The 11,818-nt window shown below is 55.4% G+C and overlaps 1 protein-coding gene across 1 annotated transcript; it reads right to left on the bottom strand.

Moving 5' to 3' along the window:
• Positions 1–7,029: 7,029 nt before the first annotated feature.
• On the bottom strand, positions 7,030–10,657 carry LOC144678374 (nicotinate-nucleotide pyrophosphorylase [carboxylating]-like). The gene is given in 4 exon segments (XM_078538182.1): positions 7,030–7,510; positions 8,788–8,919; positions 10,103–10,518; positions 10,521–10,657. Coding segments are annotated over 4 exon segments (942 nt in total). The 5' UTR covers positions 10,654–10,657; the 3' UTR covers positions 7,030–7,249.
• Between the last annotated feature and the right edge of the window lie 1,161 nt (positions 10,658–11,818).

The following is an 11,818-nucleotide window of genomic DNA, read 5'->3' as shown; positions in this document are numbered from 1 at the left end:
TGTGTGTGTGAGAGTATGGAGGTGTGTGTGTGAGAGTATGGAGGTGTGTGTGTGAGAGTATGGAGGTGTGTGTGTGAGAGAGTATGGAGGTGTGTGTGTGTGAGAGTATGGAGGTGTGTGTGTGTGTGAGAGTATGGAGGTGTGTGTGTGTGTGAGAGTATGGAGGTGTGTGTGAGCGGGTGTGTGAGAGTATGGAGGTGTGTGTGTGTGTGTGTGAGTATGGAGGTGTGTGTGTGCGTGTGTGTGTGTGAGTATGGAGGTGTGTGTGTGTGTGTGTGTGTGAGTATGGAGGTGTGTGTGTGTGTGTGTGTGAGAGTATGGAGGTGTGTGTGTGAGAGAGTATGGAGGTGTGTGTGTGTGTGAGAGTATGGAGGTGTGTGTGTGTGTGAGAGTATGGAGGTGTGTGTGTGTGTGAGAGTATGGAGGTGTGTGTGAGCGGGTGTGTGAGAGTATGGAGGTGTGTGTGTGTGTGAGTATGGAGGTGTGTGTGTGCGTGTGTGTGTGTGAGCATGGAGGTGTGTGTGTGTGAGAGTACGGAGGTGTGTGTGTGAGAGAATATGGAGGTGTGTGTGAGCGGGTGTGTGAAAGTATGGAGGTGTGTGTGTGTGTGTGAGCGGGTGTGTGAGAGTATGGAGGTGTGTTAGCGGGTGTGTGAGAGTATGGAGGTGTGTGTGTGTGTGAGAGCGGGTGTGTGAGAGTATGGAGGTGTGTGTTAGCGGGTGTGTGAGAGTATGGAGGTGTGTGTGTGTGTGAGAGCGGGTGTGTGAGAGTATGGAGGTGTGTGAGCGGGTGTGTGAGAGTATGGAGGTGTGTGTGTGTGTGTGAGAGTATGGAGGTGTGTGTGTGTGAGAGAGAGTATGGAGGTGTGTGTGTGTGTGAGAGAGTATGGAGGTGTGTGTGTGTGTGAGAGAGTATGGAGGTGTGTGTGCGTGTGTGAGAGTATGGAGGTGTGTGTGTGTGTGAGAGAGTATGGAGGTGTGTGTGTGTGTGAGAGAGTATGGAGGTGTGTGTGTGTGTGTGAGAGTATGGAGGTGTGTGTGTGTGTGAGAGTATGGAGATGTGTGTGTGTGTGAGATTATGGAGGTGTGTGTGTGTGTGAGAGTATGGGGGTGTGTGTGAGAGAGTATGGAGGTGTGTGTGAGAGAGTATGGAGGTGTGTGTGAGAGTATGGAGGTGTGTGTGTGTGTGTGTGAGTGTGAGGGGTTGTGTGTGAGGGTGAGGGGTTGTGTGTGAGGGTGAGGGGTTGTGTGTGTGTGTCTGAGGGTGAGGGGTTGTGTGTGTGTGTGAGGGTGAGGGGTTGTGTGTGTGTGTGTGGGTGAGGGGTTGTGTGTGTGTGTGAGGATGAGGGGTTGTGTGTGTGTGTGAGGGTGAGGGGTTTGTGTGTGTGTGAGGGTGAGGGGTTTGTGTGTGTGTGAGGGGTTGTGTGTGAGGGTGAGGGGTTGTGTGTGTGTGTGAGGGTGAGGGGTTGTGTGTGTGTGAGGGTGAGGGGTTGTGTGTGTGAGGGTGAGGGGTTGTGTGTGTGAGGGTGAGGGGTTGTGTGTGTGAGGGTGAGGGGTTGTGTGTGTGTGTGTGAGGGTGAGGGGTTGTGTGTGTGTGTGTGAGGGTGAGGGGTTGTTTGTGTGTGTGTGTGAGGGTGAGGGGTTGTGTGTGTGTGTGTGTGAGGGGTTGTGTGTGTGTGTGTGAGGGGTTGTGTGTGTGTGTGTGAGGGGTTGTGTGTGTGTGTGTGTGGGTGAGGGGTTGTGTGTGTGGGTGAGGGGTTGTGTGTGTGAGGGTGAGGGGTTGTGTGTATGTGTGAGGGTGAGGGGGTGTGTGTGTGTGTGTGTGTGTGTGTGAGGGTGAGGGGGGGTGTGTGTGAGGGTGAGGGGGTGTGTGTGTGTGAGAGTATGGAGGTGTGTGTGTGAGAGAGTATGGAGGTGTGTGTGTGAGAGTATGGAGGTGTGTGTGTGAGAGTATGGAGGTGTGTGTGTGTGTGTGAGAGTATGGAGGTTGTGTGTGTGTGTGTGAGAGAGTATGGAGGTGTGTGTGTGTGTGTGTGTGAGAGAGTATGGAGGTGTGTGTGTGTGTGTGAGAGAGTATGGAGGTGTGTGTGTGTGTGTGAGAGAGAGTATGGAGGTGTGTGTGTGTGAGAGTATGGAGGTGTGTGTGTGTGTGAGAGAGTATGGAGGTGTGTGTGTGTGTGAGAGAGTATGGAGGTGTGTGTGTGAGAGAGTATGGAGGTGTGTGTGTGAGAGAGTATGGAGGTGTGTGTGTGTGAGAGTATGGAGGTGTGTGTGTGTGTGAGAGTATGGAGGTGTGTGTGTGTGTGAGAGTATGGAGGTGTGTGTGTGTGTGAGAGAGTATGGAGGTGTGTGTGTGAGAGTATGGAGGTGTGTGTGTGTGTGAGAGTATGGAGGTGTGTGTGTGAGAGTATGGAGGTGTGTGTGTGTGAGAGTATGGAGGTGTGTGTGTGAGAGTATGGAGGTGTGTGTGTGAGAGAGTATGGAGGTGTGTGTGTGTGAGAGTATGGAGGTGTGTGTGTGTGTGAGAGTATGGAGGTGTGTGTGTGTGTGAGAGAGTATGGAGGTGTGTGTGTGTGTGTGAGAGAGAGTATGGAGGTGTGTGTGTGTGAGAGAGTATGGAGGTGTGTGTGTGTGTGTGAGAGAGTATGGAGGTGTGTGTGTGTGTGAGAGAGTATGGAGGTGTGTGTGTGTGTGAGAGAGTATGGAGGTGTGTGTGTGAGAGAGTATGGAGGTGTGTGTGTGAGAGAGTATGGAGGTGTGTGTGTGAGAGAGTATGGAGGTGTGTGTGTGTGTGAGAGTATGGAGGTGTGTGTGTGTGTGAGAGTATGGAGGTGTGTGTGTGTGTGAGAGAGTATGGAGGTGTGTGTGTGTGAGAGTATGGAGGTGTGTGTGTGTGTGTGAGAGTATGGAGGTGTGTGTGTGAGAGTATGGAGGTGTGTGTGTGTGAGAGTATGGAGGTGTGTGTGTGAGAGTATGGAGGTGTGTGTGTGAGAGAGTATGGAGGTGTGTGTGTGTGAGAGTATGGAGGTGTGTGTGTGTGTGAGAGTATGGAGGTGTGTGTGTGTGTGAGAGTATGGAGGTGTGTGTGAGCGGGTGTGTGAGAGTATGGAGGTGTGTGTGTGTGTGTGTGAGTATGGAGGTGTGTGTGTGCGTGTGTGTGTGTGAGTATGGAGGTGTGTGTGTGTGTGTGTGTGTGTGAGTATGGAGGTGTGTGTGTGTGTGTGTGTGAGAGTATGGAGGTGTGTGTGTGAGAGAGTATGGAGGTGTGTGTGTGTGTGAGAGTATGGAGGTGTGTGTGTGTGTGAAAGTATGGAGGTGTGTGTGTGTGTGAGAGTATGGAGGTGTGTGTGAGCGGGTGTGTGAGAGTATGGAGGTGTGTGTGTGTGTGAGGTATGGAGGTGTGTGTGTGCGTGTGTGTGTGTGAGCATGGAGGTGTGTGTGTGTGAGAGTACGGAGGTGTGTGTGTGAGAGAATATGGAGGTGTGTGTGAGCGGGTGTGTGAAAGTATGGAGGTGTGTGTGTGTGTGTGAGCGGGTGTGTGAGAGTATGGAGGTGTGTTAGCGGGTGTGTGAGAGTATGGAGGTGTGTGTGTGTGTGAGAGCGGGTGTGTGAGAGTATGGAGGTGTGTGTTAGCGGGTGTGTGAGAGTATGGAGGTGTGTGTGTGTGTGAGAGAGGGGTGTGTGAGAGTATGGAGGTGTGTGAGCGGGTGTGTGAGAGTATGGAGGTGTGTGTGTGTGTGTGAGAGTATGGAGGTGTGTGTGTGTGAGAGAGAGTATGGAGGTGTGTGTGTGTGTGAGAGAGTATGGAGGTGTGTGTGTGTGTGAGAGAGTATGGAGGTGTGTGTGGTGTGTGAGAGTATGGAGGTTGTTGGAGAGTATGGAGGTGTGTGTGTGTGTGAGAGAGTATGGAGGTGTGTGTGTGTGTGAGAGAGTATGGAGGTGTGTGTGTGTGTGTGAGAGTATGGAGGTGTGTGTGTGTGTGAGAGTATGGAGATGTGTGTGTGTGTGAGATTATGGAGGTGTGTGTGTGTGTGAGAGTATGGGGGTGTGTGTGAGAGAGTATGGAGGTGTGTGTGAGAGAGTATGGAGGTGTGTGTGAGAGTATGGAGGTGTGTGTGTGTGTGTGTGAGTGTGAGGGGTTGTGTGTGAGGGTGAGGGGTTGTGTGTGAGGGTGAGGGGTTGTGTGTGTGTGTCTGAGGGTGAGGGGTTGTGTGTGTGTGTGAGGGTGAGGGGTTGTGTGTGTGTGTGTGGGTGAGGGGTTGTGTGTGTGTGTGAGGATGAGGGGTTGTGTGTGTGTGTGAGGGTGAGGGGTTTGTGTGTGTGTGAGGGTGAGGGGTTTGTGTGTGTGTGAGGGGTTGTGTGTGAGGGTGAGGGGTTGTGTGTGTGTGTGAGGGTGAGGGGTTGTGTGTGTGTGTGAGGGTGAGGGGTTGTGTGTGTGAGGGTGAGGGGTTGTGTGTGTGAGGGTGAGGGGTTGTGTGTGTGTGTGTGTGAGGGTGAGGGGTTGTGTGTGTGTGTGTGAGGGTGAGGGGTTGTTTGTGTGTGTGTGTGAGGGTGAGGGGTTGTGTGTGTGTGTGTGAGGGGTTGTGTGTGTGTGTGTGAGGGGTTGTGTGTGTGTGTGTGAGGGGTTGTGTGTGTGTGTGTGTGGGTGAGGGGTTGTGTGTGTGGGTGAGGGGTTGTGTGTGTGAGGGTGAGGGGTTGTGTGTATGTGTGAGGGTGAGGGGGTGTGTGTGTGTGTGTGTGTGTGAGGGTCAGGGGGGGTGTGTGTGAGGGTGAGGGGGTGTGTGTGTGTGAGAGTATGGAGGTGTGTGTGTGAGAGAGTATGGGAGGTGTGTGTGTGAGAGTATGGAGGTGTGTGTGTGAGAGTATGGAGGTGTGTGTGTGTGTGTGAGAGTATGGAGGTTGTGTGTGTGTGTGTGAGAGAGTATGGAGGTGTGTGTGTGTGTGTGTGTGTGAGAGAGTATGGAGGTGTGTGTGTGTGTGTGAGAGAGTATGGAGGTGTGTGTGTGTGTGTGAGAGAGAGTATGGAGGTGTGTGTGTGTGAGAGTATGGAGGTGTGTGTGTGTGTGAGAGAGTATGGAGGTGTGTGTGTGTGTGAGAGAGTATGGAGGTGTGTGTGTGAGAGAGTATGGAGGTGTGTGTGTGAGAGAGTATGGAGGTGTGTGTGTGAGAGAGTATGGAGGTGTGTGTGTGTGTGAGAGTATGGAGGTGTGTGTGTGTGTGAGAGTATGGAGGTGTGTGTGTGTGTGAGAGAGTATGGAGGTGTGTGTGTGAGAGTATGGAGGTGTGTGTGTGTGTGAGAGTATGGAGGTGTGTGTGTGAGAGTATGGAGGTGTGTGTGTGTGAGAGTATGGAGGTGTGTGTGTGAGAGTATGGAGGTGTGTGTGTGAGAGAGTATGGAGGTGTGTGTGTGTGAGAGTATGGAGGTGTGTGTGTGTGTGAGAGTATGGAGGTGTGTGTGTGTGTGAGAGTATGGAGGTGTGTGTGAGCGGGTGTGTGAGAGTATGGAGGTGTGTGTGTGTGTGTGTGAGTATGGAGGTGTGTGTGTGCGTGTGTGTGTGTGAGTATGGAGGTGTGTGTGTGTGTGTGTGTGAGAGTATGGAGGTGTGTGTGTGAGAGAGTATGGAGGTGTGTGTGTGTGTGAGAGTATGGACGTGTGTGTGTGTGTGAGAGTATGGAGGTGTGTGTGTGTGTGAGAGTATGGAGGTGTGTGTGTGTGTGAGAGTATGGAGGTGTGTGTGAGCGGGTGTGTGAGAGTATGGAGGTGTGTGTGTGTGTGAGTATGGAGGTGTGTGTGTGCGTGAGCATGGAGGTGTGTGTGTGTGAGTACGGAGGTGTGTGTGTGAGAGAATATGGAGGTGTGTGTGAGCAGGTGTGTGAAAGTATGGAGGTGTGTGTGTGTGTGTGAGCGGGTGTGTGAGAGTATGGAGGTGTGTTAGCGGGTGTGTGAGAGTATGGAGGTGTGTGTGTGTGTGAGAGCGGGTGTGTGAGAGTATGGAGGTGTGTGTTAGCGGGTGTGTGAGAGTATGGAGGTGTGTGTGTGTGTGAGAGCGGGTGTGTGAGAGTATGGAGGTGTGTGAGCGGGTGTGTGAGAGTATGGAGGTGTGTGTGTGTGTGTGAGAGTATGGAGGTGTGTGTGTGTGTGTGAGAGTATGGAGGTGTGTGTGTGTGAGAGAGAGTATGGAGGTGTGTGTGTGTGTGAGAGAGTATGGAGGTGTGTGTGTGTGTGAGAGAGTATGGAGGTGTGTGTGCGTGTGTGAGAGTATGGAGGTGTGTGTGTGTGTGAGAGAGTATGGAGGTGTGTGTGTGTGTGAGAGTATGGAGGTGTGTGTGTGTGTGAGAGTATGGAGATGTGTGTGTGTGTGAGATTATGGAGGTGTGTGTGTGTGTGAGAGTATGGGGGTGTGTGTGAGAGAGTATGGAGGTGTGTGTGAGAGAGTATGGAGGTGTGTGTGAGAGTATGGAGGTGTGTGTGTGTGTGTGTGAGTATGGAGGTGTGTGTGTGTGAGTATGGAGGTGTGTGTGAGAGAGTATGGAGGTGTGTGAGAGAGAGTATGGAGGTGTGTGTGAGAGAGTATGGAGGTGTGTGTGAGAGAGTATGGAGGTGTGTGTGTGAGAGTATGGAGGTGTGTGTGTGAGAGTATGGAGGTGTGTGTGCGAGAGTATGGAGGTGTGTGTGCGTGTGTGAGAGTATGGAGGTGTGTGTGTGTGTGTGAGAGTATGGAGGTGTGTGTGTATGAGAGAGTATGGAGGTGTGTGTGTGTGTGTGAGCGGGTGTGTGAGAGTATGGAGGTGTGTGTGCGTGTGTGAGAGTATGGAGGTGTGTGTGTGTGTGTGAGAGTATGGAGGTGTGTGTGCGTGTGTGAGAGTATGGAGGTGTGTGTGTGTGTGTGAGAGTATGGAGGTGTGTGTGTGTGAGAGAGTATGGAGGTGTGTGTGTGTGTGTGAGCGGGTGTGTGAGAGTATGGAGGTGTGCGGAAGTATGTGCGGTTGTGTCCGATTTAGAGGTTCAGACCAGACGAACATCATTTTTGTCAATATTTTAATGATTTAACTCACAAGATATTGAGCCTCAATCAGTGAGGGAGGGGTGTGGGGTACCAATCGCGGGCCCAGGGGTTGGGGTGGGGGGGAGTCTATGAGGAACACATTCTTCAACAGCTCGCCTGCTCCCAGCATTGTGTACGGGGAGGTGGGGGTGGGGTGTGTGTGAAACAGTAACTGACCCCCACCCACCACCCCCTCCTTTCCCCCTAGAAGGCGAAGTTCCTGCGATGCAGAGCTGCCTCTGAGCCCAGAACCTGCTCTCCTGCTCCGTTGTCCGCGTCGTAGTCCCGGACGATTTTCAGGGAGAGATCGAGCGCGGTGTAGTTCTGGGTCAGGCAGCCGAGCGAGATGATGTCCACGTGAGGGCTGAAGTACTGGGCCACCGTCTCCTCGGTGATCCCCCCGCTGGCCTCGATCAGGATCCCTGGGTACTCCGCCTTCAGAGTCTGGGCGGCTCCCAGCGCTCCCTGTGGACCGAGAGGGACCATCTTTAACGCCGTGTCGCGGCTCTGCGCGGACTGTCCACCACTCGCCCATGTGGTGTATACAACACCGGACAGTGTAAACCAGGGTGGAAACCCTCGCAACTGGACACGCGCAGATACAAGCACGCGCACACCTGTATATACACAAGCACACGCACACCTGTATATGCACAAGCACACGCACACCTGTATATACACAAGCACACGCACACCTGTATATGCACAAGCGCACGCAGAGCTGTATATGCACAAGCGCGCGCACACCTGTATATGCACAAGCGCGCGCACACCTGTATATGCACTAGCGCGCGCACACCTGTATATGCACAAGCGCGCGCACACCTGTATATGCACAAGCACGCGCACACCTGTATATGCACAAGCACGCGCACACCTGTATATGCACAAGCACACCTGTATATGCAGAAGCGCATGCTCACCTGTATACGCACGCGCACACCTGTACAAGCACACACACACCTGTATATGCACAAGCATACGCACACCTGTATATGCACAAGCGCGTGCTCACCTGTATACGCACACAGCCACAGTGTGTACACACACATTCACACACACACACACTCCATCTCACGCATACGTGCACACTCACGTACGCACACTCTCACATGCACATGCACATACACATTTGCACACTCTTCACACAAGTGCATACACACGTACGCACACTCTGTCACATGCGTATGCACATACACATATGCACACTCTTCATACACAAGTGCACACACACGTACATGTATGCACACTCTCGCACACATGCACACACACGTACGCACACTTGCACACACGCAAGCCTAATCTCGCACACGTGTACACACTCTCATACATGCACACACGTACACACTCTCACGCGCATGTACACACATACAGGCGCGCACACGTCTGCGCGCACACACTCTCAGACATGCTGTTACTCACGCACACTCGTGCACAAGCTTGCAATCACACACACTTACAGCAGTACCCACACACAAAGTAGACACACACACACACACATACACACACTACAGGCGCACACACGTGGCATAGACTTACACAGTGAGTGCACGTTCCTGTACGCACAGCGCCCACACCTGGACATGCCAAGCGCACACAGGTCTACCCATTCCGACAGCGTGTACTGGAGCACTGACCAAGCTGTGCGCGCTGGGCCGTGTACACAACACTCGGCGAAGCCGGTGAAGGACGGGAACGATTCCCGAGAGTCAATCCCGTGAAAATGCAGAAAGGGAGCTGACCTGGGGGGTGAAGTTGTCCAACATGACGATGTCGGCACCAGCAGCCGCAGCATCGAGAGCTTCATCCAGCGAGCGAGCCTCCACCTCAATCTTGGTGAAAACACCCCCGACCTTCCTGCCATCTCTCACAGCCTGGGAACAGAGCACGGATTCACCAACACGGCCCTTAACCAGCACCCGCTCCCAGAGGGGGGAAAGGACAGTGTATCTAACGCACTGTGACACCCGGTCCCAGAGGGGGAAAGGACAGTGTATCTAACGCACTGTGACACCCGGTCCCAGAGGGGGAAAGGACAGTGTATCTAACGCACTGTGACACCCGGTCCCAGAGGGGGGAAAGGACAGTGTATCTAACGCACTGTGACACCCGGTCCCAGAGGGGGAAAGGACAGTGTATCTAACGCACTGTGACACCCGGTCCCAGAGGGGGAAAGGACAGCGTATCTAACGCACTGTGACACCCGGTCCCAGAGGGGGAAAGGACAGCGTATCTAACGCACTGTGACACCCGGTCCCAGAGGGGGAAAGGACAGTGTATCTAACGCACTGTGACACCCAGTCCCAGAGGGGGAAAGGACAGTGTATCTAACGCACTGTGACACCCAGTCCCAGAGGGGGAAAGGACAGTGTATCTAACGCACTCTGACACCCGGTCCCAGAGGGGGAAAGGACAGTGTATCTAACGCACTGTGACACCCGGTCCCAGAGGGGGAAATGACAGTGTATCTAACGCACTGTGACACCCGGTCCCAGAGGGGGGAAAGGACAGTGTATCTAACGCACTGTGACACCCGGTCCTAGAGGGGGAAAGGACAGCGTATCTAACGCACTGTGACACCCGGTCCCAGAGGGGGAAAGGACAGTGTATCTAACGCACTGTGACACCCGGTCCCAGAGGGGGAAAGGACAGCGTATCTAACGCACTCTGACACCCGGTCCCAGAGGGGGAAAGGACAGTGTATCTAACGCACTGTGACACCCGGTCCCAGAGGGGGGAAATGACAGTGTATCTAACGCACTGTGACACCTGGTCCCAGAGGGGGAAAGGACAGTGTATCTAACGCACTGTGACACCCGGTCCCAGCGGGGGAAAGGACAGTGTATCTAACGCACTGTGACACCCGGTCCCAGAGGGGGAAAGGACAGCGTATCTAACACACTGTGACACCCGGTCCCAGAAGGGGGAAAGGACAGTGTATCTAACGCACTGTGACACCCGGTCCCAGAGGGGGAAAGGACAGTGTATCTAACGCACTGTGACACCCGGTCCCAGAGGGGGGAAAGGACAGTGTATCTAACGCACTGTGACACCTACCTTGCCGACATCTCCGGCCACGCTGACGTGGTTGTCCTTCAGCATGACGAGGCTGCTGAGGTCCTGGCGGTGGCTGGAGACCCCGCCCACCAGCATGGCGTACTTCTCCACCAGCCGGAAGCCGGGGGTGGTCTTCCGGGTGCCGGCCAGGCTCCCCTGCCAGCCGGACGCCTCGGCCGCGTCCGCCGCCCTCCGGCAGGCGCTGGCGATGCCCCCGGCCCGCGCCAGGCAGTTGAGGGCCACCCGCTCGGCCAGCAGGAGGCGCCGGGCCGGCCCCCGGGCCACGCCCACCCGGCGGACGGGCTCCAGCCGCGCCCCCTCCGGCTCCTGCCACTCCAGCCGGCAGCCCAGCTCCTCGAAGACTGCCCCGGCGAAGGGGCAGCCGGCCAGCACCCCGGCGGACTTGAGCAGCAGGTCCCCCGGGCCGGGCCCTCCCCCGCCACGAAGCCCCCGTAGTCGAAGTGCGGGCAGTCCTCCGCCAGCCACTCCCGGGCCAGACGCCCCAGGGTCCAGGGGGGCAGGAGGTGGCGCAGCTCGGACGGGCTCTCCATCGCTCGGACCTGCGGGAGGGGAAAGCAGAGAGTAAATGCGGTGGGGGGGGCTGTCAGTCGGACGCCGCGAGCAGACAGTCGGACTCTGAGGGTTGTCAGTCGGACACCGGGCAGCACTCGCACGGAGCGAGGGTTGTCAGTCGGACTCTGAGGGTTGTCAGTCGGATGCCGGACAGCACTAGCACGGAGTGAGGGTTGTCAGTCGGATGCCGGACAGCACTAGCACGGAGTGAGGGTTGTCAGTCGGACTCTGAGGGTTGTCAGTCGGATGCCGGACAGCACTAGCACGGAGTGAGGGTTGTCAGTCGGACGCCGGACAGTTCTCACAGGGAGCGAGGTTTGTCAGTCGGACTCTGAGGGTTGTCAGTCGGAAGCCGGACGCTCTCACACGGAGCGAGGGTCGTCAGTCGGACGGCGGGCAGCTCTCGCACGGAGCGAGGGTCGTCCGTCGGACGGCGGGCAGCTCTCGCACGGAGCGAGGGTTGTCAGTCATCTTTGTCACATGCAGAGAGAGCTGACACCAGGAGCTGTCAGTCGCAAAGCGAGAGCTGTTGGGTCAGACGCCGGGCGCTGTCGCACCGAGCGAGAGCTGTCAGCTGGGCATCGCGAGCTCTCGGTCGGGCACGGCGAGCGGTCACCGAGCGAACGCTGTCAGTCGGACGCCCGCGAGACGAGAGTGAGGACTGTCAGTCAGAGCCTGGGGAGCTGTCGCACAGAATGGCAGCTGTCGGTCAGTCGCAGACACCGGGAGCTGTCGGTCAGTCGCAGACAACAGTAACACTCACTTACAGACCGTGAGTACACACCGAGGACCTGGGCTGTCAGACGCGCCTGGAGACTGGTTCTGGCAACTCAGCGACTCGCGCTGAAACTGTCCGGGGTTCGTTGCGAAAGACTCTCAGGAATCTGCACAAACAAGTCAATTGTGGGAACGACCACTTATTAACCAGGAGATAGGGACTGGCCAAAGGGCTCGCCTCAGCCAGATTCCAAAGGGCCATGTCCACCATGTCGCAACTCAGCCCCGTCCACATCATCCCCCTTACGCAACCCCGCTCACAGCTCAAGGCAGCCTCCCCTAGAGTGCGGCGCACCCTCTCAGCGCTGACCCTCCGACAGTGCGGCGCTCCCTCAGCGCTGACCCTCCGACAGTGCGGCGCTCCCT

Source organism: Cetorhinus maximus, unplaced genomic scaffold (genome assembly GCF_964194155.1).
Source record: "Cetorhinus maximus unplaced genomic scaffold, sCetMax3.hap1.1 HAP1_SCAFFOLD_4133, whole genome shotgun sequence".
NCBI lineage: Eukaryota > Metazoa > Chordata > Chondrichthyes > Lamniformes > Cetorhinidae > Cetorhinus > Cetorhinus maximus.
This window is presented reverse-complemented; position numbering and strand designations above follow the sequence as displayed.